Source organism: Elephantulus edwardii, unplaced genomic scaffold, assembly GCF_000299155.1.
Source record: "Elephantulus edwardii isolate Elephantulus edwardi_28Jun2011 unplaced genomic scaffold, EleEdw1.0 scaffold00080, whole genome shotgun sequence".
In the NCBI taxonomy this organism is placed as follows: domain Eukaryota; kingdom Metazoa; phylum Chordata; class Mammalia; order Macroscelidea; family Macroscelididae; genus Elephantulus; species Elephantulus edwardii.
The window spans coordinates 12094152-12117861 of NW_006399830.1; the positions used below are offsets into that span (position 1 = coordinate 12094152).

General features: G+C 48.1%; 1 protein-coding gene across 1 annotated transcript in view; it reads right to left on the reverse strand.

Moving 5' to 3' along the window:
• HIP1 (huntingtin interacting protein 1) overlaps positions 1–23710 on the reverse strand; it is a 153076-nt gene that overhangs the window by 3903 nt on the left and 125463 nt on the right. The window contains exons 10-27 of the mRNA XM_006889689.1: positions 21098–21173; positions 20846–20986; positions 20463–20560; positions 20076–20148; positions 18801–18984; positions 17269–17357; positions 16756–16872; positions 15258–15359; positions 14906–15049; positions 14376–14511; positions 12038–12124; positions 11739–11846; positions 11512–11648; positions 9066–9176; positions 8320–8378; positions 7437–7530; positions 4094–4194; positions 3727–3832 (exon numbers count right to left, since the gene is read on the reverse strand). Coding sequence (XP_006889751.1) covers positions 3727–3832; positions 4094–4194; positions 7437–7530; positions 8320–8378; positions 9066–9176; positions 11512–11648; positions 11739–11846; positions 12038–12124; positions 14376–14511; positions 14906–15049; positions 15258–15359; positions 16756–16872; positions 17269–17357; positions 18801–18984; positions 20076–20148; positions 20463–20560; positions 20846–20986; positions 21098–21173 — 1963 coding nt within the window. The remainder of the gene's footprint in view (positions 1–3726; positions 3833–4093; positions 4195–7436; positions 7531–8319; positions 8379–9065; positions 9177–11511; positions 11649–11738; positions 11847–12037; positions 12125–14375; positions 14512–14905; positions 15050–15257; positions 15360–16755; positions 16873–17268; positions 17358–18800; positions 18985–20075; positions 20149–20462; positions 20561–20845; positions 20987–21097; positions 21174–23710) is intronic.

The following is a 23710-nucleotide window of genomic DNA, read 5'->3' on the forward strand; positions in this document are numbered from 1 at the left end:
TTAATGATTTTGAGGGTTTTTTAGATACGTTTTTCTCACACTCCATCCCGGGCCTTTCGGAAGTGGTTGATCTGATAATGGCTCCTGACGGTTCTGCGTGGCCTGCCGCCATCATGAGCCAGCTTCTCAAAGACTGCTGCTGACAAGAGCGGCTCCTGACATCTCCTTTCATCTCCTGGTTTATTTCCTTGATGCTTCCAAACTCTACTTTCATCACTGTTTTTTAAATTTATTTAAAAAAAATTTTTTAATAATATTTTCTTGTGTCAGTAAAAGTTTACCCAGCAAATGAGGTTCCCATTTGAAAATTTCTACACAAATTGTTCAGGGACATTTGTTTTCTTTTTCCCAACATGTCACCTCTGTCCTTACGTTCTGGCTGTTCTATTTCTAGCACTCAAAGGTTTCCTGCTCCTATGTCTTGACTTGAGAGTAATTACTAAACTTTTAGTCTTTCATGCATGTTTTTTAAGGGAATACCATACTCACAGGTCATATCCTTTATGTACAAATCTTATTTTGCTAAAATGTGATCTCAGGGACAGTTTTGATTTCAACACTTAAGCAGTATCTAGGGAAGGACTATCATCACACTGGTCCATTGAATCTGATTATCTTAAGAATTTGATGTCTGCTCTCCATTTTCTCCTATTCTGCCAAGGTCTCTTTTTTTGTTGTTATGTGCTGTCAAGTCACCTGTGACTCACAGCGACCCTGTGTATAACAGCTCCAAACTCTGCCCTATCCTGAGCCATTCTCACTGCCTTCAATATATCTAATCCCATTGCCCCAGTTACTGTGTCAGTCCATCTCACCCGCGGTCATTCTCTCCTGTGCTGCCTCTCCACCCTTCCAAGCATGGTGTCCTTCTCCAAGGACTGGTCCCTCCTGACCACATGGCCCAAGTATGTGAGACAGAATTTCAAAGTCCTTGCCTCCAAGGAGAAACCTGGTTTCCACGCACGCCAAGACAGACCTATTTGCTCTCCTGGTGGTCCGTGGTATATTCAATATTCTCCAGCACCACAGCTCGAAGGCATCAATTCTTCTTCTGTCATTCTTGGTCATTGTCCAGCTCTTTGATGCATAGCAAGTAATTGCTAAGACCATGGCCTGGATCAGGTGCCCCTTAGTCCCTAGACTGACATCTGTTTACTATGGTCCTGATCACAATAGTCAGCAGTGGTCGCTGGGCACCGCATAGTTCTTCTGGCTCCGGGTAGAGGAGGATGTGTCCTTATCAGCCACGCAGATAAGTTACTTCCCTGGGACTGGATTTTTCCCCCTTTGGCTCTTCATGAAAAAATAAAGAAAATGAACTTGGTGAACTGTCAATTGACCAAGTTGTCCCATGAGGTTGAGGTCCTAAATGTCAAACCCAGAAAATCAGGCTTGCGAGGTGTTTGGTTCTGTCTGGGAAGTATCTGCTATTATATGAGTAAATGTGTATCTGTAGATAGACACATATACAGACATGTCCATTTGTTAACATATATGCGTACACACCTGCACCTCCCCACACATGTACACATGTAACCATACACTTGTTTTCTGATGTTCTTTAGTGTTGTTGCCAAATTATGTATGTCTCAATACGTTAGCACTAACATCCTTTTCTCTCTTTTTAAAAATGTATTGAGATTTAATTTTTATTTATCTATTTATTTATTCTTTTTATGTGTGTAGTGGGTACCGTCAAATTGGATCTGACTGGTACAGGAGGCGATTGTTCCTCCTTCTTCAGCAGAGCATCTGGTGGATTTGAACCGCGCACCTCTGGGATTGCAGTGCAGTTTCCTACCACTAGGCCACCAGAGCTCGCCTGTATTGAGATTTTTAATGAAAGTTTATAGAACTTGGATTTCCATTCATTCATTGTTGCACATTTTCCTTCCTGCCCCCGTTCACTTTTTTCTTTGGAAAAACATTTTTTTCATTGTTATACAGACCCGCCCCATCCACTTTACTATGCAGCTCTTTTTTCTGGACTCTTGTCATGCCAATAATACCTAATCATGTGTTCTTTTTTTTTTTAAATTATTTTGTGTGTGTGTACCGTCAAATCGGATCTGCCTGGTATAGGAGGAGATTGTCCCTTCTTCTCCAGCAGAGCATCTGATGGATTTGAACCACACACCTCTGGGATTGCAGTGTAGCTTCTTGCCACCATATATTCCTTTTATACAGTTCTCTCCATCTGTTTCAATGCCGTGCACATTATTTATCCCCTTTTCTTAATTTTCCCCAAACCCCCATGTGAATCCTGTTTTATTTTTTTTAAATTTTTTATTATTATTTTTTGTGCATGTACCATCAAATCAGATCTGACTGGTACAGGAGAAAATTGTCCCTCCTTCTCCAGCAGAGCATCTGGTGGATTTGAACCGTGTACCTCTGGGATTGCAGTACAGCTTCTTGCCACTAGGCCGCCAGAGCTCCCCTGTGAATTCTGTTTTAGAATAGTGGCATTATGCACTATTTGTCTTTTTGTAACTGAGATATTTCACTCAGTATAATGTCTTCCATGATCACCCATTTTGTATAATATTTTCATGAGTTATTTGTGGGGTTTTTTTTAGTGCTGCATAATATTCCATTGTGTGAATATATCACAGCTTCTCTATACATTTGTTTGTTGATGGACACTTCGGTTGTTTCCAGCTCTTTGCTACTGTAAACAAATCTGCAATAAACATGAGTGTGCATGTATCTGCTTGGGTGGCAGGTCTGATTTTAGGGTCATCCTTTTATATGCATTTTTGTGGCATCATTTACTTTAGTCAAGCTGTGCTCTTAATATCCTTAGTCAAGCTGTGCTCTTTATATCCATATATGGTGCTACTTTTTATATAAAAATGATAAATATTTATAATCTAGAGAGCGATATACCTCCCATTCCTCTATCCCTGGTAACCACCATTGAACATAGGTTGCTTGATCTCCCATTCTCTGTATCTTGTCTTTTTAGAATTGGGATCATACAATATACGTCCTTGTGTGATTGACTTGTTTCACTTAGCATTATGTCCTCCAGATCCACCCATGTGGCCTGTGGCACCGATTATTCGATGCTTTAGGGTTGCATAAGGTTTCACTGTATGTGTGGACCATATTCCGCCCATGAGCTCATCCACCGAAGAGCACTGGGGCTGCTGCTTTTTTTTTTGCTATATCAATACTGCTGCGGTGGACGTAGGCATCCCTCTTTCAACACTGACTTTGATAAATGGTTTCAGCTTTGGAAGCCTAATTGGAGACAAACAAGGACACTCACTGAGGTACTATAAGACTCTCCAAGAGGATTTGGGTCTCAAGCTTTGACTTAGAGTAGCTGGAACACTGGTTGAGTCTGGAGACTCTTGAAGAGAGGCAGATGTTGGCTGTGGGACCTCAGAGCGTGCTAATGACACTTCCGATCTGAAATTTCCCTGAATGACTGCTACTCAGAGGTTGACAGAGCTGGGACTCAAAGGTGGCTTCTAACAAAAGGCCCAGGAGCCAAAAAAAAGCTCATAGGCTGCAGTGGGCAGAGGGGCTCCTTGGTGACAGACAAAAAGCTTTTAGAAAAGTGTAGTGTGGAGCCCCAGAGAGGCAGAATTTTCCTGTGGGACCCAACCTACCTGGACCCTGGCTAGAACATGTTCTGGGGAGCCAGCTTCACGGTCCCAGCCCTCGTGGACCCAGTCAGACCTTACAGAGTCCCCAGCAGCCCCAGGCAGGTCTTACCTTAGATGCAGCCACGAGCTGAGCTGTGCTAGCAGCGATTTCATGGGAACACACCATTAGCTCCTCAAATTTCCCTTTGCCTTGTACCACCAGGTCAGCGGCATCCCTGGGAGTCAGGAAAGGACAAGACAGACTATGTCACCAACAGCTGCCCGCCGCTCTCATTCCCCCTCCAGCCTACTCCTGTAACACCAGTTAGACAAGGAGGGACTGCGCACGTCACCTCAGGAGACCCAGGCTCGTTTGAAATGCTTGGTCTATTTACTGCTTAGGTCAACAGTTCACTACTAAGGGCAGGGTTGTTTGCTTTCCCGCTCCCCCTTCTGCTGGGGTGGACCACAGCAGGTGGGCAAGGACAGACACTTACACCATGACTGTGGCTCCCCAGCCCACGGCTTTGGAGGCAGAGATGAGTCCTTCTGTCCAACGTGAGTTCTTGGCATAAAACTCTCTAGGGGAGGCTGTACCCTAAGGTGAAAAAGGGTAACAGTTGTCTTTAAGGGAGTGTCTGCTGTGTACGTGCCGGCTGGTCTTACACATATCCCCTCATGTGGTCTTCACAGTAAGCCCGAGAGGTATGCATTACCATCTCCCCTCTATACATGAGAAAAAGACAGTTCAGAAAGAAAATTGCTTCCCCAACGTCATGCGGGAAATAAGCCCTAGTTTTCTGCCTCTGAAGCCCATAGCATTTCTATTAGAGTAACATTTCTATACTGGCAACTGGCGCTCTGGAAGAGTCCAGTCACTTTCCATGATTTGCCAAAAGAAGAGAGTTTGTAGTGAATAATTTAAGAATTATTTGTGCTTGCATTTAAAATAGACTTTTTTTTTTGGTATGAAAAGTTTGACACTTTGCAGTCCAGAGGGGAGCAAATGACAGGAAAATATCTTCTAACAGAGCAAGAAGGCAAGCAGCTTTAACCCAAGACCACCAATAAGGAGATAAAGCGTCCTCCCTTTCCCCCTTTACATCTACGCCCCTGTTCAGCATGAAGAAGCCAGAGAGTCAGCATCCAGTTCCCAAATCAATAAGACAGTTGGTTTAATTACTATTGGAAAATGCTTGTCGTTCCTCTGTAGCATCTGGTCCCCACTGGACCCTCATCATTTCCTTCACCTGCTCCCCGCACCGACCAAACTGTGCAGCTCTGCAACTGCATCCTGGCCCATCCTCACCCTTCTGCCCCCAACCCTCACCTCCTTGTACCCCCAATATGCTTTTCTCAATAAAAAAAAATAAGAAGTTTGTATTTAGAATTGGCCAGCTTGACTCAGTTTAGATGATCGCTATTTTGTTGGCAACACCCAAAGCATCCTAGTCAGGAGCAAGCGGAACATAGGCCTTCTTCTTTCCATCAGGCCTGATCAGGATGTTGACTTTGGCTACGTCATCATCATAGAGCATCTTCACAGCTTGTCTGATTTGGTGCTTGTTGGCTTTGACATCCACAATGAACACAAGTGTATTGTTATGTATGTCTTCTTCATGGCTGACTCAGTGGTCAGAGGAAACTTGATGATGGCATAGGGTCAAGCTTGTTTCTCCTGGGGGCGCTCTTCCGGGGGTATCTGGGCTGCCTTCAGAGTCTCAGGCTATTAGATACCAGAAGGTGGGTGAGGTGTGGACCTTTCTTTTTTTTTTTTTGGCTGTGGACGCCCTTCAGGGTGGCCTTCTTGGCCTTTAACAACTTTTGCTTTGGCTTCAGTTTTGGGAAGGGCAGGAGCTTCCTTCTTCACTGTTGGTACCATCTTTATAAAAAGGCTAAGACAGGCTTTTATGCTTTGAAGTTATCTAATCGCCTGAGAACCTATGGGTGCAGCTTACTTATCTCCTTTGGCTGTTTTGGGGATAGACAATATCACCTCTCAGACGGATAAAAAGCACTTCACAAAAGCAAGCGTGGCTTCTTCGTTTAAAGGCATGTTTCCTGGCTCACAGCTCCGTCTCTGTGCCTCCAGTCCCTGAACGGCAGCTGGGTGCAGGACGTGAGGGACAGATGGCCACTCTGGCATGAGAGTGACATACTAAAGCGTTGATGCCAACAGCTGTCAGTGAGCAGCTGCGAGGTGACTGCTGGTGGAGACACAACCGAGCCTGCTGGGGGCGCTCCAGGGCACAGGACGGTGGCCAGATCTGCTCTTTCGAGTTGCTCAGTTTTCTCAAAAGATTTCATGTCGTCTTCTCAGTTTTCTCAAAAGATTTCACGTCGTCTTCTCAGTTTTCTCAAAAGATTTCACGTCGTCTTCAGAGGTCCAGACTAGCTCTGGGAAGGGGTTTCTGGGAAGGGGTTTCCATAGTGGGCGCTACCGATGCCTGGCCAGGGTCAACAAGTCTACAACTGGCAGATGGTGAACACCCACTGGAGGGGGGGCTCTGTTTGCAGAGAGACTCAGGGGTGAGATGGCAGTGAGATGTCACTGCATGTGGCTTAGGCACGTCAAGCAGGCTTAGCCACTCGCCAAACTGGAAATCCGTAACCGACTTCTGCTCTCCTTGTCTGCGGGACCAAGTGCATGCTTCCTGTCATTGTTTAAATTGTGCCCCTCGAAAGGAGATTAATCAGAACTGGCTTTGACAAGCACTGTGGCAACTGGATAATTAAAACAGACATTGGGGGGGAGGGAAGAAGAACAAACTGGGAATGAGGGTGGAGAAAACAATGCAACAATGAATGAATGAAAACCCAAAATCTCTGTAAATGTTCGTTAAAACGAATAAAATTTAATTAAAAACAAAAACAAAAACAAACAAAAAACTATGTGTTGGAATAATAATCCCTATCCCTGTAGATCTAATCTAATCTAATCTAACCTAACCTAACCTAACCTAGAGATGTGTTGTTGTTGAGTACCATTGAGAACACCCACAGCTGACCCTCCAGGGTTTCCGAGGCAGATAAGCACCAGAGGATAATGCCCACCCTTCTGTGGAGCAGCTGGTGGATTCAAACCGCATGCCTCCAGGACTGCAGTGCAGCTTCCTGCCCCGAGGAATAACAATTCCTATCTAATCTAATGTGATAGGAAGCGGTAATGCAATGGGGATCTGAGGTGGCCTCGGGTAAGGATTTGCACTGTCAACTCAAAGCCACGTGGTTTGGATCCACTAACTGCTCCTTGGGGGAAAAATAGGCAATCTGCTCCTGTGACTGAGAGCTTCTGAAAACCCAGTGGAGGGTCAGCTATGGGTCAGTTCTGACTCGACAGCAATGACTGAGGGAGAGACTCTGCGCACTTTCCACAGTGCAATCTAACATCATGGGTTTACTCAGATAGAAGCATACCAGCGTAGGGCAGATGCTGAGCCTAACGGTTTCTTTGTTTATAAAGAGCAGCACAAGCACTGACCAAGTGATCAACCGTGTGGTGGTTGGTTTGAACCAGAGTTGCCTCAGAAGACAGGCTGAAAGGGTACAGCCTTGAAAACCCTGCAGCGAGGACGCACTCTACACATACAAGGCCGCCATGAGGTGGAATCAATCGACTCCTCAGCAGCTAACAACACAGGCACTGAACAGGCAAGCAGACATGTGGGGAACAGATGCCAGTGGGGCCTGATGAGGACCCAAGGGATGGCGGGGCTGCCGAAAGGGAATCAACCCAGTGAGACCTTCATTTGGGCATTTAGCTCCCAGGCAGTGAGAAAATCCATTTCTGTCCCTAAGCCCGTCCATCCACTCGGGGCACTGCAGAACCAGGACACGTACCCTGCCACTGTCCACAATCTCTCTCTGCAGGTCCTTGGAGGCCACAATCAGGACCTGGATGGCTTGCATTAGGCTGGTGCACGAACCAAGGATCCTACAAAAGAAAGAGCAGGGCTGCAGAGACCGCGGACGGAGGAGACTCCACTCTCCCTTTTTCTCACGAACACAGGCGGCATGGAATGGGAACGAGAGTCAGGGAGGGAGCTAAGACTACTCGAACGCTCTGAGGTTACAGCCCTGAAGATAAAGACAGGTGGGTGAGAAGACGTCACAGTGGATCTTCTTCCTACGAGTTACCAAAGTGATAACTCTTGGGGTTTCTTTACTCCTATAATGAAAATAAAGGGAACTCTGATGTTATATATACGATCTTTTGGGGTTGCACTGCTAACGCAAAGGCCCCTCCTCTCTGATAGTCTGAATCCACCAGCTGTTCCTCAGGACAGACAACTGTCTTCCATGTGATTTACAATGTTGGAAATCTACTGGAGAGTCAGCTATGAGTTGGTTCTGACTTAGCAATAAGTTTAAGTTGAATAATAAAACAGCAATATTATTTCCACCAATGATACTGCCGTCAACAATTACAGGGGCCCGACATGGCATTCTGAACCTATGGGCTGCAAGATGGGAGCGAGACGAGGGACCTGCTCCTGCAGAGGCTTCCAGCCTTGGCAACCCCCAGGGACAGCCCTTCTCTGCTTAGCGGGCTGCTCGAGTCGGAATCAACTTGACGGCAGTGGCTTCCCGACAGTGACACAGACTCAGCCCTTCCTGTGGCTGCTGGGACTCTATTCTAATTCCCTCGTGTGCACTTAAGTATAACCCAATCAAGAAAGACCTCCCCCGGCCACTTAGTCACTACTGTGCTACCCGGACTGACCTTTCGTTTACCTCCAGCTTGACTCCTGTGTCTCCTGCCCGGGATTTGCTGAGCATCTCCTGTTAAAAGAAGCATGGTTTCCATAGGTACCAAGAAACCCTAATAACACTCCTATGCTGGGCCCAGCTTATTCCACCTTATAAAATCTGTGTCACGTTCTGTTTTAAGTCCTGGGTTGGGGAGGAGTCAGGAAAAGATTCAGACCTCTGGTCCTGTTGGATCGATTTTGGCTCTAACAGGCTGACTCTGTAATTGGTGCGGCGCCTGATATTGTGGCCCTGAAGTTGATGTTCATGGAAGTCCAAGAGCTCAACACCCAACCTGACAGGCGAGGCTGGTACCAGGTCTTAGAGGCAGGTGAGCTGGGGTCTCATTCAGCTCTTACAACCTCATGCTCAAGGGCAAGTGTATCAGTATCACCATCAGATGAAAAAGGAAATCTGAATCTAAGCAAAGTTAAAGCAACTTTTTCTAAGTGAAACAACTAGTAAGGGGTCAGTCTGTTGACCTTGAATCCAGGAGGGTTCAACACCAAGGGAGCTGATTTTTAAGGAAACTCCTAACCTTCCCTCAGTGGGAACCTTCTCATTTTCTGTCCCTCAGAGAATCCACGGTGCGTGGGCTTTGCTTTGTTTTATGGGGGCCTCTGTAGCATAAATGACTGACTGAAATGCATCTGGTGGGTAAAGATGCCAAAGGGTTGCTGCAAGGGTATCAGTTGAGGGGCCCTGCAGAAACCCCCATACCTCGATTCTGGCTGTAGCCGTTTCAATGGCCGCAGAGGTGGCCGCCATCTCCTTGTCCACCAGGTCCCCCAGCTCCTCTTGTTTGATGTCCAGGCCTCGGGGTAAGAGCCCCTGTAGAAAGCATGACATGACCCTTTGACCTTCATATTCTTCCTTGGCCAACCTGTCACTTTTATAGGGTGGCAGAAGGTCGGAGGCCCCACCGTGAGACACCCTTCTGCAAGCCACGGTGGGGGTCCTTCAAAACCTCCTTTGTACACTTTGGAACCTCACTCAGTAACCCCTCCTTCTAAACTGCTGTTCCTACCTAATCCCATGGAGCTCTGGTGGCCTAGCGGTAAAGAGTTGTGCTACCAGCCCAAAGCACAGGGTTCAAATTAATCAGCTGCTCAGTGGGGGAGATAGGTAATCTCCTCCCATGCAGTTTATAGACTCTGAAAACCCACTGGAGAGTCAGCTATGAGTTGATGCTGACTTGCCAGCCCGTCATACCACCACCAACAGCCCCTAACCCCATACCTGCAGCTGTTCAGTCGGGAACTACAGAGCTGTACAGTGTCAACTCTAGTTGCTGCCTGGGAGATATTTTGACAACTCTTTCAAATATGTATGATGTCTCCCAACTAGACAGTCTGTTTCTTATTTAATTCTGTCTCAAGCAATCACACAAGGCAGTTATGCTTCTTGTTTTATGGAAGGAAACCAAGCTCAGAGTGATGAACTGTCTTTCCACCGTTTGAAAGTGAGTAAAAGGCAGAGCGAGGAGGAGTCCTGGTACACTGAGGGAACAGCAACTAACGTTACAAAACACAGTGTGTACAAATTGTTGGACGCAAAACTCATTTGCTCTATAAACTTTTACCCAAACCACAATTTAAAGGCGATGGGAGGAGGGATTTTAATTTAGTCCTGTCTGGCAACAAAATCCATGAATTTTTAAAATGTTATGCAATATATATATATATATATATTACACAAGAATATAAAATACAGATGAGTGGTTTAAAAAATAAGAATAAAGACCCATTTTATCTAACACTTCTCTCTTTTTAAAAAATTAATTAATTGTTGCACATTTTTCTCCCTGCCCCCCCCAAGTCTACTCTGCAATGTTCCAGATTGTTTTACCACATAACTTTTTTTTTATTTTATTACATTTTGTGTGTGTACTGTCAAATCAGATTTGACTGGTACAGGAGGAGATTGCCCCTCCTTCTCCAGCCACCTAACTTTCAAGAAACATCATTAGTACCTTTCTGACTTCATCTCTCCTCTCCCCAACTTTCCATTCCAAGATAAATAGATATTTCAGGAAAGTAGCTTTTATGTTTTATTATTTCTCAAAATCATATATGAATGTAAACATAATACTGTGTTTGCATGTTTTGGTTTTTAGATGCAAGAAATCACAGTTATGGTTGTTTTTGTGTTGTTGGTTTTTTTTGTAAAATTTTTATTATTTTTTGTGTGTGTGTGTGTGTGTACCATCAAATCAGATCTCACTGGTATAGGAGGAGGACATTGCCCCTCCTTCTCCAGCAGAGGATCTGGTGGATTCGAACCATACGCCTCTGGGGTTGCAGTGCAGCTTTTTGCCACTAGACTACTGTTGTTGTTGTTGTTGTTATGTGCCGTCGAGTCGTTTGCGACTCACAGCGACCCTATGTACAACAGCCCTAAACCCTGCTCTATCCTGTGCCAATCGCACTGCCTCTGACACACCCAACCTGATTACCCCAGTCACTGAATCTAGTGTACAACTAGACCACTAGAGCTCCCTTAATTATGTTGTTTCTAAGACCTGCTTTTACATTCAACATTCTTTTTTTTTTAAATTATTATACTAGTTTATTAACAGAATACATATATATATTTTTTAATTTTATTTTTGTGTGCGTGTACCGTCAAATCAGATCTGACTGGTACAGGAGGAGACTGTCCCTCCTTTTCCCGGCAGAGCATCTGGTGGATTCGAACCGTGTGCCTCTGGGATTGTAGTTGCAGCTCCTTGCCACTAGGCCACCAGAGCTCCCCTTACATTCAACATTCTACATACGACATTAAACCTGTTACTTAGCCATTCTATTCCTAGGAACATACCCTACAGAAACTTTTACACATGTATACTAGGAGGGAGGTACACGGTACATTCATAAAAGCTCTAAACAGAAATAACCCAAGTAGCTATCAGTTAAAGGATAGATAGAAATTATGATATATTCACACAGTGAAATACTAGGGGGCTTAGTACAGGGAGGTACACAGAAGAGAGAAGTGGGAAGTCTCTCAAGGGGTCAGATTTTCCAGCTTTTACTTTTTAGAATTAAGTTATTAAGTGCAAAAAGAGCAGGCTTAGCACAGCGCCGATTCCCCGGAATTCATATTCAACAATAACAACAACAACAACAACAACGATAACATCCCTCAAAGTTAACGCTGACCCTACCTCGCCGATGGCTGCCATCTTGCTGAGGCAGTTTCTCAGGGCGGTGCTGTCAGCGTCTCCGAGGCTTTCCTCTCGCTCCAGGGAAGCCAGGAAGAGGAGCGTTTCACTGCCAAGCTGCTTGCAGGTCTCGGTTAGTGCTGGCAATGCAAGGAGACAGCCATGAAGCCCCCTGCCCCCTGCTGCCACCAACAGTCTACTACCCACCCGCTTCTTATCCCCATACTCACTGTCGGCTGGTTCTGGTGGGGCTCGGAGGCAGGTGGAGCTGCCCTGGAGGATGGTGTCACCAGTCAGGTAGGCGAGGAGGGTTATCGAGTGGAGAAGCCCACTGATATCTGCCAGAAGTTGCAAATAAAAGCTTCTCAGGCCGGGCTGATGGGTAGCATTTTTGTTCACCCTTCTTCCCTGTCTTACAAGGTAGACCCATTCCTTTCAGGGAATGGGAAGCTGCCACTCTTTGCACATTCAAGCATTTCTGGTCCTGCCTGGCTATCGCTAAGGACGAGACCTTCTTTGCTTGTTTTACCTTCTGGGCAGGCTAGATACTGGTTCCGGCTTTTTTCTAGTTGCTCAATGCAGCTGGAAACGGACTTGATCCTGGAGAGAAGGTGATCTGTGAAAGGGAAGACAGGACGAAGGCAGAGGAAGCATTTGCACAGCTGTCTGAATCCTTACTAGTAAAGATACTCAATGAGAAAGCTTACAGAGCTTTGAGAGAGGGCGGGGACCCCCGAGCTTGCGCTAAGAAGAGGAGAGAGGGGCAGTGTTAGCTTAAAAGCTGGCTTTTCTAGCCATTACAGTAACCCCCTTCTGGTCTCCAGCTACCTTAACTGCAGACACATGGTCTTGCAAATCATCAACGGCTTTGAGACTAGGATAAGAAAGGGCTTCCCAAAGTGAGCATCAAGACTTGAGGTAGACTGGAGCAAGATCCTAGTGAGAGTGAGACCAAAACCTTGGTGATGGTGGTAGAGAGACTGTGGCATTGCTGTGGAGAAACTGTGGCAAGGTGTGACCAGAGGAACCGTGAGAGAAAGGCCACAGTTAAACATTTTGATGTTCTTGCTGGATGATGGAAGGAAAAATTGACTGCTGAACTGAAACTTGAGCCTGAACTAAATTGCCTTTGGGACTGCTACACTGAAACCTGTACTTGCACTCGGTAATATTCTTTGTCTCCCCTACTCTGCAACTTACTTCCCTAATAAAACTCACTCTCGGTACCACAGGTGTGAGTAAAGTCAGTGAGTCAGTAATGAATATTGGACCAAAATGACTGGTAGAAAAGAGGTTCAAGAGCACGTAGGGTGTCGTATCTGACCAAGCAGCTATCTATGTGTTGTTATGGATATTATTGATGGGGACAGCTCCCCTTTATGAAGCAGATAGAAGTCAGATTCTGCCAATGCCACTCTCACTTGCATCTGCTCCTTTCGCATCAGGTACTGATGTGAGCAAGCGATCTCTTATTGGAGCATCCAAAAGTGTTTCCGAGCCTATCCAGTCCCTTAGCTAAGAAATAGCATCCTTGAGCCTAGATTTCATCTCTTCTTTCTGATCACTGCCCAGCACACCATAGCCAACTTTCCTGCTGAGTTTTCCACGGTCCTGTGACTCATTACCCACGTCCAGACCCTTGGTTTCCCCAGTCTAATGCAGTCACTCTGCACACAGCAGGGTCATCCCTGCTCCCAGTGGGTTTTCTCTGTGACCCTTCACAGCAGACCTTTCTGTGAGGTGCTTCTGGGCAGGTCCAGAAGTGGAACCGGCTGCTGTTGGCCGCCCAGTGCTTACCTCTCTGTAGAACTACAGATTTGGCACACAGTAACTGTTCAGTAATAAGTGTTAACAGTTTTTATTATCATGACTCCACTTGTCCTCCTCTTCCTTACGTCTAAAGCCCAGCTCCTAACATCACTGAGTCTATGCCAAGGCTCTGTGTCCTGGCATGTCCTCTGTGAAGCAGAGGCTCAGAATATGTTTTTTTAATTTATTTTATTATTTTTGTGTATGTGTACCGTCAAATCAGATCTGACTGGTACAGGAGGAGATTGTCCCTCCTTCCCCGGCAGAGCATCTGGTGGATTTGAACCGTGCGCCTCTGGGATTATAGTTGCAGCTCCTTAACACTAGGCCACCAAAGCTCCCCTAGAATATGTTTATTTTAACTGCTCTGTTTCAGTTTCGATGGGTGCCCAGCTGAGTAAGGGAAATAGTCCCAGCTCCATAAATTTCGGCCTTTTTATTTGGCAATAAAAGCCAATCATCAGCAGTTCCCTCCCTGCTGCTGCTTCTGTCAGTGGGACCTCATTTAGCTGCCTCCTGCCCTGTGTTTGAAAACGAGCTACCGTGGCACGCTCAGGAACGCACAAACCCTCTCTGCCCGGGGATGCTCGCTCACCTGCCTCTCTTCTGGTGATGACTGCTGCTCTACCCACCTGTCCTCAGGGCTCCTGAACATGCTGCGTGGCCTGTGTACACCTATGGCTACGTGGTTGGGATTTTTGTTTCTGCTTCTCGGTACTTTATGATGCCTCCCTGTTGAGACTTGAGCTCACAGGGACCACCTGCCCCTCCTTGCCTTCACAATTTTCACCATTCAGCCCTGTGAACCCCGGACTCAGGCCGTAGCTGTCACAGCTGCATGACAAATCACCCTGGAAGGTTCTGAAGTGCTGCTGCCAAGCTTTTCACCTTTAAAGACTTTGACTGAAGTGCCTCATGATGGAGCTGGGCATCCTTATTTTTCAATGTTCTCCAAGTAATAGCCAGGCTGAGAATCACCAAGCTAAGTGTCTCATGGGATTACGGGCTGCCTCACGCTGTAAGGAAGCAGCAGTGGAAGTCCAGGCTGCTGGAATTACCTGCGGACCCAGCACAGCTGAGCAGACTGGGCTCCTCCAGCTGCCTCAGGGCCTCCTGCACCACCCGCTCTGCAGCCTTCCTGCACTCCACCAGAAGGGCTCGCCGTTGGTTCTTTGCCAGTTGCTCCGCAGCCTCCTAGGAATGGCCCAGGGAGATGAGAGTTTGCCACAGAACCCCACTGTGCCTCGAGCAGCATCCACTGGTGACACAGCTGCCTTCCTGCCACTTTAGCTCAAGTGGTTCTTACTAAGATCCAATCCAGTTACCATGACACAGAGGAAGATCCTTTACCTTCACCCCTGGAGGGTGACAGTGACCCCAGGGTTTGGGGATGGATCACTGTACCCCAAGCATGTTCTGAAAGCTCTGCTTTCCTGCTCTGTGGGTGGCACCGGGCACCCGGGTATTAGGAACGCTGCTCCAGAGCACTGCAGTCAGGCCAAATCCGGCCAGCCCCGCTCCCCGCCTTCCCACCTGCACATACCTCCCAGGGCCTCATCCCCTCTCCCGGCGGGTCCCCACTGCTCACCTGTGTGCTCGACAGCTGGCACTGCGTGTGTTCCAGCTGCTCACGCAGAGCGGCCACCTCCTCGTCTCGACGTGCCGCTGCGCTCACCAGGCTGTCCCGCTCCTCCTGCAGCTCGGCGATCTGTGTTGCCCATTTTGTTTCTGACTGCAATGGCAGGCACGTGAGCAGAAGGGGGCGCCGGGAGAACGAAAGGGTCATACCACGCGGCCACAAGGACGAGGAGCCGATACCTCCTTCACCTGCTCCACCCTGACTGGGGACGGGACCAGCTGGGCTGGATGCCGGCTGGCAGGCACTAGGAATTCTAACCAGAGGGAAAGAATGGGAGAGAAGAAATGAGATGCTCACCCACCTGGGCAGAAGTTTCCAGGCTGCCCTGGAGCACCTGGAGTTCCTGTTTATTCGTGGCCAGTTCTTGCTTCAAGCTCTCTAGAACTTCTGTCTGTTCTTGCATCTGAAAGAGAAGGCAGGTGGGTAAGTCTGGTTTAGGTGGTGGTTACAAGGGGACACACAGATATAAAAAGCTTCAGGCTACAGATGACAGATCTGTACATTCTACTGTGTGCACATCATACGTCAACAAAGAGGTGGGACCCCAGATTACACCACAGTCTTACTTCTGGCTAAGGGGAATGCCAAAGGTGGGAGTTTTAGGGACATTTTCGAAATCCTGTACTTGGTTGAGCTCACAGCTCTCTAATCCATTGTTGAACACCACCATCTTGGAATGATTCCCTTTCTGTGAGTTCTTTCTTAAGAGGTGCTTTTCCAAAGAGAGGATTGTGATCCATTCCTAAGAATCCACACGTAGCATTTAAACAAAATTAAGGAGATAAAACCCCCAAACCCATACCCCAAAAAACGAGATGCTTATATAGTGATTTCAAGTGTTCTCTGGTGAAGCCTTTACTCCCACCAGTCACTTGCCATCGTATTGGTTCTGACACACGGCGGTCCCGTGTCAGAGCACAGCTGCAGGGTTCTCAGCAGCTGAAAACACTTCCAGGAGGAGATCATTCGACCTTTCTTCCAAAATTCCTCTGGGAAGGTTCGAACCTCCAACCTTTCAGTATGCAGCTGTGTACACAGTGTATATCACTCAGGGACTCCTTATTTCCATTAACTCACTCATTGATGTGATAACACGGGAAGAGACCAATCATCGGATTTTCCCTCGGAGCCACTGGTGGATCTGAACCACTGGAGGTGGCGACGCCTTATGGACTATTCCACCAGAACTTTATTTCTATTCAATGTATTTATTCTACTTTGGGTCACAGAAAAGTGTGAATGCCACCACTTTTCACTCCATAGCATCCCCTTTCTTTCTTTTTTTTTTTATAAAAAATTTTAATTTATCTATCCACAATATTTTACTGTGGGTTTGGTGACAATTTACACAGCAGTTCTGATTCCCATTTAACAATTTCTACACAAACTGTTCAGTGACATGGGTTCCATTCTGCACAGGGCATCTTTCCTGTCTTGTTTTTCTTTTCTTTCCTAAGAGGCCAACACAGCATCTCTTAAGCTTCATCCTCTAAGCTTCTAGGCTGGACGTGCCTCTTCCCAACACGTGGATGCTCTCAAGGCTGCAAGCTGAAAAGTCTTTGCTTGACTGATTATCCCCATTCAACCTGGGTCTCCCGATTACTTCGCACCACTGGTAACCATGACCGTGTGGTGGGTGCACAGCCTTCTGTGCACTGAGAGAATGCTAACTGGGGCTGACTAACCCGGGGGACCATGTGTGGGACAAAGGAAAAGTCGATCTGTGCCTTGAAGTCAGAGGCCCTTTCTAACGTGGAGGCCTCGGCACTGTTTCCTATTCCACGTCTTCCCCAGCTCACCTTCCGCTGGGCCTGCTCGCTCACACGCTGGAAGGAATCTTCCAGTTCCTTCTTCTCTCGTTCCAAATCCACCTGGGCTTGTCTTGCCACCGACACCTGTTTGGTCACTTCTGCATTCTGTAAGGGAAGGACAGTGTCTTGACGCGGTTTATCTCAGGCTTACCAGACTGCTTCCTTCTAGAACAAATCCAGAGCATGGCCACCCTAGGGTTGGACACAGGACTCACTTTCCTACCCAGAGGCATGTCAGGGTAAAGTGATCATCTTCAGAAACTCAACTCTCAAGATTCTGATGGTAGATTGTCTAAGTGGGGCTGATACTAGACATCAAGATATCTACTCAAGATATGGGAGACAAGGGGACTTTAAATAATGAGCTTCCCAAGAAATGGTGGCAACCCACTAGAAACTGGTAGTGGGGACTGGAGCTGCAGAAGCCACAAGCCTGAGAGGTTCCCTTCCTTGTGTGTGGTTGATGGGACGGCCACGGGGGGAGTGGGGCCCAGGTCCTACCTTCCGCAGCAGATCGGCGTGGTTCTGCACCAGCTCGCTGTACTTCTCCTTCAGCTTGCTGTACCGCTGTTCATTGGCCTGCGCTTTCCCTGTATCATCAAGGACCGTGGTGAGGAGCCCTGGCTGGGACCCCTGCCCTCTTTCCAATAAGCCAAGGCCCCCAGAACACCCTCTTCCTTTTCCCCCTTACATTATAAATCTTCTTACTCCTCAAAACTCTACTACTGAACTGCTCTGGGAAATCTTTCTTTTTAAGTTGTAGTTTTGGTGAAATTTTAAAAAGAGTCTGGTTTTCGTTCACACACATCTTCTTCTCTCTCCTTCCCCAAAGAGTTCTGCAATGCTTGTCTCGCTCCGGACTGTTAACCGTCATACACCTGCAGTCTAATCACCCGTTCCTTTCCGACGGCCTTTCCCGTCACCCACGCCAGTGCAGTCTTCATTATCTATTCATTCTTCTCCTGCTTGAAATCTCCCTTTTTTTATTGTTTATGAGTTTGGATATCATCAGTTTATTACAAAAGAGAGACACAGATTATTTACGTGATGGAAGTGGAGTGGATTTCAGTGGAGTGGACAGCTTTGCTTACGTCTTTTCAGTTGATGTACTTCCCAAGAATGTCACCATCCCCAAATAAGAAATAGTCCTTGTCGTCTAGAACTACTTCAGGGCCTCTGTATTCTGAGAGAAGAGCTTGTCTCCACCCTTCACACTGTTTAATTTCTCCACTCTTTCTTTTAAACCCAATTCAACAACTACTACTGTTGTTTGCGATACTTTTTGTGGAGAATTTCCTGGAAACACAATTCCTTCTTTGGTTATGGTTTCAGCTGCACTCCTTTCCACCAACACTCGGTCAAAGAGGGGAAAAAGACTTTCTTTTCTTTTTTTTAAAATTTAAAAAAAAATTTTATTTCTTTGTGTGTGTGTGTGTGTGTGTGTGTGTACTGTCAAATCAGATCTGACTGGTACAGGAGGAGATTATTCCTCCTTCTCCAGCAGAGCATCTGGTGGATTTGAACCATGCACCTCTGGGATTGTGGTGCAGCTTCTTGCCAGTAGGCCACCAGAGCTCCCTTGGAAGAATCTTCCTAAAGGCCTGTCCTGCCATGACTGTACCCTGCACCCCACTCCTGCCAGGTCACCACAAAGAGAGACCCGCAGGCTGGACGAAATCTTTGTTTTTAGCAAAATTAGTATGACTGGAACAGTTCCACTGGCGCAGGCCTCTTCAGCACTGATGTACGTGGCACGCACCTTTTGAATAGTTCATGCTTTCGTCTCACTGTTTTCCCTTCGGCTGTCTGTCCCGTCTCCCTCTCTTTACACACACGTCCCCCCTCCAGGTCTCAGGGCCCTGGACTGGCAGGACTCATGACAGCCTGCCCTCCTGATTGGTGACAAGAGGTGGTCTTCCTGACAGCTCTCCTACAAGGGTACCAGGCCTGGGCTCAGCCGCACCATCTTCATCCCTCATCCTGAGTCACCACGTGTCTGCGCCCTGGTATCTGTCCCCAGCTCCGCCACTCACGTTCTATCTCCGTCAGGCTCCGCTGAGCCTTCTCTGTGTCTTCCCGCTTCTTCTTGAGCTCGTCCAGCTCTGCGCGGAGGAACTCGCTGTCATCGGCCGCCTGCTGGCGCAAGTGCTTCTGCTCGGCCAGCTCCGCTTCCAGCTCACTGATGCGGCCCTTCAGCTGCAGCACTGCCCGCTGGCTCTGCGGGAGGCACTGTGGTCACACGTCTGCCCACAGCACCGCCTGGACCACGGGGGTGAGCAGGGCAGAAGCCTGTCCTACACCGCCTGGACCGCGGGGGTGAGCAGGGCAGAAGCCTGTCCTACCAGGCACGCAGCTCTGATTGGGGAACCTGTCCTACCAGGCACGCAGCTCTGATTGGGGAACCTGTCCTACCAGGCACGCAGCTCTGATTGGGGAAGTAGCCAGGTGTTCTTCCTGAGTGCCCAAGGCCTCAGGAAAATCAAGCCTCCGGGTCATCGTAACGAATATGAACCCAAACTGTGGGCTAGAGGTTAAGACAGGAGTGATGGGGGGACAGACCAGGGGATTCTGGTCACAGAGAGCCCGGGGTGGCAGAGGTAGGAGAGGACGAGCTGCCAGCCCTTGCAAATAGCCACAGGGTCACACAGATGGTTACCGGGTCAAACGACAGAGCCTGGTAGGGAACACAGGTTCTTCTGAGGCTCACAGAGACCCAGGAGCCCGGTTTAGATATTGCCCTAAAGGCAAGCACGGGAGCTCCGGTGGTGTACGCTGTAGGGAGCGACACTGCCAACCCGAATGTAGTGCCTCACTGGCAGTTCAAATCCACCAGCAGCTCCTTAGGAGGAGGAAGGGCAAAGTCCTCCTGTGCAATTCACAGCCTGGAAACGCCCTGGAGGGCCTGTGATGAGCGGCTTCCAAGTTGATGGGAACAAGAAAGGCAAACATAAGGGGAAGGGCTGTGAGTGAGAACACGGGAGAGCCAGGGTCTTCCGTCTTCGGCGTGCCACCGGGGGACCCATCCCCGGAGAAGGGCACCAAGCTTGGAGAAGGAAAGGTCACTCAAAAAGATTAACACACTCAACAAGACGGACTGACACGGGGCCCGCAGCAACGGGCTAAAAAAAGCACAGCTGAGGCTGTGAGGCTGAGGAGGGTTCAGGGACGGGCAGGGTGCTGCTCTACTGAGCGACTCGATGGTACCCCAACAGCAAGGCGTGGTCCAAAGCACCAGGACATGGAGCGGATTTAGTTCTAAGGTCTGCCACGTGATGAGGGTGAAGGGCAGGTGGGATCTCGACTCCTACCTCAGTCTTCATACTCTCCAGCTGTGCCTTCAGTCCGCTGATCTCTCTATACAGCTGGTCAATTAAGTGGTCCCTGAAACAGGAGGAGGAGTTTGCTTCTACCTAAATGCAACCTGGGAGAGGGACAAGTCTTGGAAATTGTAGACATTCTATTCTAAGGCCCTCAGTACGACCAGACACTCCTCTAACCCCCTTGACCCATGGTTCTGTCAGCATCATTGGATTTCCTTCGGGGGTGAAAAGTGGTCAGGACTGAGAAAGGAGACATTCGCTATCCTCTAAGCAGCACAAGTAACCCCCGAACTCGCCGCTGTGAAGGGGCTGCCCGTCAGACCCTCCTTTTCATTTCCTTTCCACCCCACCCGTGTTAACCCAGCTTGGACTCACTTCTCGTCCTTGTTCACACCGTTCTGACTGTTGAAAACGAAGGGATCACTGCTAAATGAGCTGCCGAAGATGTCGTCAAACTTGTTGTCGAATAAATTCTGCGAGGACAAAGTCAGAGAGGCGGAGGAGTCTATGTCAAAGATGGGACATGTCAGAATGGACCCTTTCTGAATGTGGCTCAGGCCCGCTCAGGGCTGCATCTACCCACTGCAATCCAGGACTGTTCAGGCCAGCGTCGTGCCTGCTGTGAGGAGCTGGACACGGTGACTCTTATGAAAAATGATGGAGCGAAAGAATCTGGGTTTAGTCAATGAGCTCATATCATCCTTGAGACTCGCACTTGGGGCACAGGAAGGGCCAAGTGTCTCCCACGTGGTCCTCACCTGCTGGGAGGCATCCATGTCCATGAGGTCATCCTTCTCTAAGACGGGCTCGCTATCCGGGGACGAGGCCTCCACTGGGATGACCACCACTGGACTGATGTGTTCTGACAGGGCCGAGGCTCGCAGGAAGTTGGGTGGGTTCTGAAGGAGGAAGCATATCTTCAAATATGGCACCCCCGGGTGTTTGGTCAGCTCCTTCGGGAGTCCGTGGGGACTGGACAGACAGGAGGCACACGGCCGGGACATGCTCACCTCGGGCAGCTGGGGGATCTGGATGAGCCGCTTGAAGTACTGCAGGTTGCTGGAGCGGTAGAACAGATCCTTCAACCTGCGGATGAACGAAGACCGAAGGGATGCTGGGTGCCTTCTCGACCATGCCCAGGTGGGGGCAGCACAGTGGCTGGGCTTTGGTGCCACCTCCCACCCAGTCCAAAGGCACAGGCTCTCACGGACATGGCCTCCTTGGGTCACTAGGGTTCAATTATGATGCCATCAGACAAGGGCTATTTACAGCCATCCTCTGATACAGGGTCATGAGGACAGAGTAGCTCATACTTCAAATCCTGAGGGAAGAGTGACTCTAATCCCGTGTCAACATAGACTACACACACACATCCACACCCCTACACCCAAACACATCTGTGCTGCAGATATAATTTTGGAGAAATTTTTGAGTCTGGGCAACATTAAATGACATTTCTTCTTTCAAAGTAAAAACTGAAGTCCCTGAGTGGTGTACAGTTAACATGCCCATCTACTCTGGCCAAGGTTGGAGGTTTGTGCCCAATGACAGGCAGCAGGAACTCTGTGGCTGAGTGGTAAGGAGCTTTGCTGCCAAGCCAAAGGTAGGTGGTTCGAATCCACTAGGTGCTCTGTGGAAGAAAGGCAATCTCCTCCCTTACGATTTACTACCGCAGAAAACATGGGGGAAGGTCAGCTGTGGCTTGGTTCTGACTTGACGGTACAACAACAGAGACAGCAGAGGAGAAAGGCTTGGCCACCTCTTCTGAAGAAATGAGCCACTGCAAATCTTTCGGGGCTTTTCAATATACGGGGTCGCTGTGAGTCACAATCAATGAGACATCGATCGGAGTGAGTATAAGCTAATTGGTCATATAGGGAAGGGAATGTAATTACTAAAAGAGACAGCTTTCTAATGAATTTGTTGTGTTTGATGAATGTAAGTTTCCTCCCTAATTAGACTGCCAGCTTCTTGAGGGCAGAGACTTCGACTTCCTGAGCCAATCACTACTTCTTGGCAAAATGCTGTCTCTCTGCACTGCACCCTATTCTTCGATGAACATGCACATGAAGAAGTCAAATAAAAATCCCCCACAGCCAAATCCTCATTCTGAACCTAAACGCTGAGGCCAAGAGCATATGGATCTATTTAAAAAAAATACTGGCTTGCAGATAATAACACATCTGTACTCGGAGAGCAGAGAGGATCCTGGAGCTGAGCAGGGACAAACCTGAGCCACAGAATTCTCCCAAAACAGCAACTAACCCCCTGGGGCTTCATGAAAGCCCTTCGGGCCCCAAGAGCTAACCGACTTCAGTGCTGCTGTCCCTAGATTCAAGGACGGCTGGGCCTCCAAATGGCCAAAAAACCAACTACGTAGGAGAGGAAGGGAGGTGGCGGCTCAGAGACATTGTTTTCATAAACCAGAAAAAAGCTGAAAAGCAATAAAACCACCTGCCCGTGCATCACCTCCTTCCCGAGACGGAGCCAAGGAGAAGGGGCTCAACTACTCTCACGCTACTAGAACTTGACCCTCCAGGAAACTGGTCTCAAGACTGTCTCTCAGGATTTAATACGTCATGTATTAATTACAGAATACAAACCAGGCTTCTAAAAGGGGACACGGAAACCCGGAGGTTAGCAAAGCTTGAATTTGTGCTCTGGGCACTGCTGGGGAAGCAGCCAGGGATGCTGAAGTTCAGTGTTAAGAGCTTTTGTTTCCTCATGTTGAGGAGGAAGAAATGAACAGGAAAAACAAGGCGGTCAAAGCGTACAGAGTGAGAAGGAGCTACTCACTGGCCTCCATCTTCTCCTCTCTCATCTTATTTTGCCTTCCCCTCATGGACACATTTTCTCAGGGGATGATGGTATTTTTATCTTGTTGTTGTTGTTGTGTACTGTAAAGTCAGAGCTGACCCATATCTGACTCTGATGGGTTTTCAGAGGCAGTTAATTGGACAGGAAGAGGCCTCTCATCCTGCCCCACAGAATAGCTGGTGGCCTTGAACCCTGTGCCTTCGGGATTGCAGCGCAGCTTCTTGCCACTCGGCCATTTCTTTTCTAGTCACTTATTATTTTCCCCCCTCAATTTATTGTGATGATTTAACCCCAGAGAGCTAAGCTCTTTTTCTTCTAGACTAGATAGCTGCTCATTCAGAAATTCACATGAACATTATTCAGTCACTTATTCAGCCCTATATGCTTAAACAGGGAGCTCTGGTGGCTTACTGGTAAGGAACTGCACTGCCAATGCAAAGGTATGCAGTTTGAATCCACCAGCTGCTCCGCAAGAGACAGATGAGCAATCAACATGTGATTTCCTGCCTCTGAAAACCTACTGGAGGGTCAGCTATGGGTCAGCTCAGACTCGATGGTACACACAACAACAACAACAACATGTTTAACTAGAGCACTCCAGTGGCCTAGTGGATGAGGAGTCGTACTGCCAATCCAAAGGCAAAGAGTTCAAATTCATGAGCTGTTCCGACGGGGAAAGATGGACACTCTCTTTCTGAGAGATAAACAGCCTCTGAAAACCCGCTGGTGGGTCAGCCGTGAGTTCGCTCTGACTTGACGGCAATGACGTGGTGACCGAGAGGCCTCACGAGGGAGCTCCGGTGGTG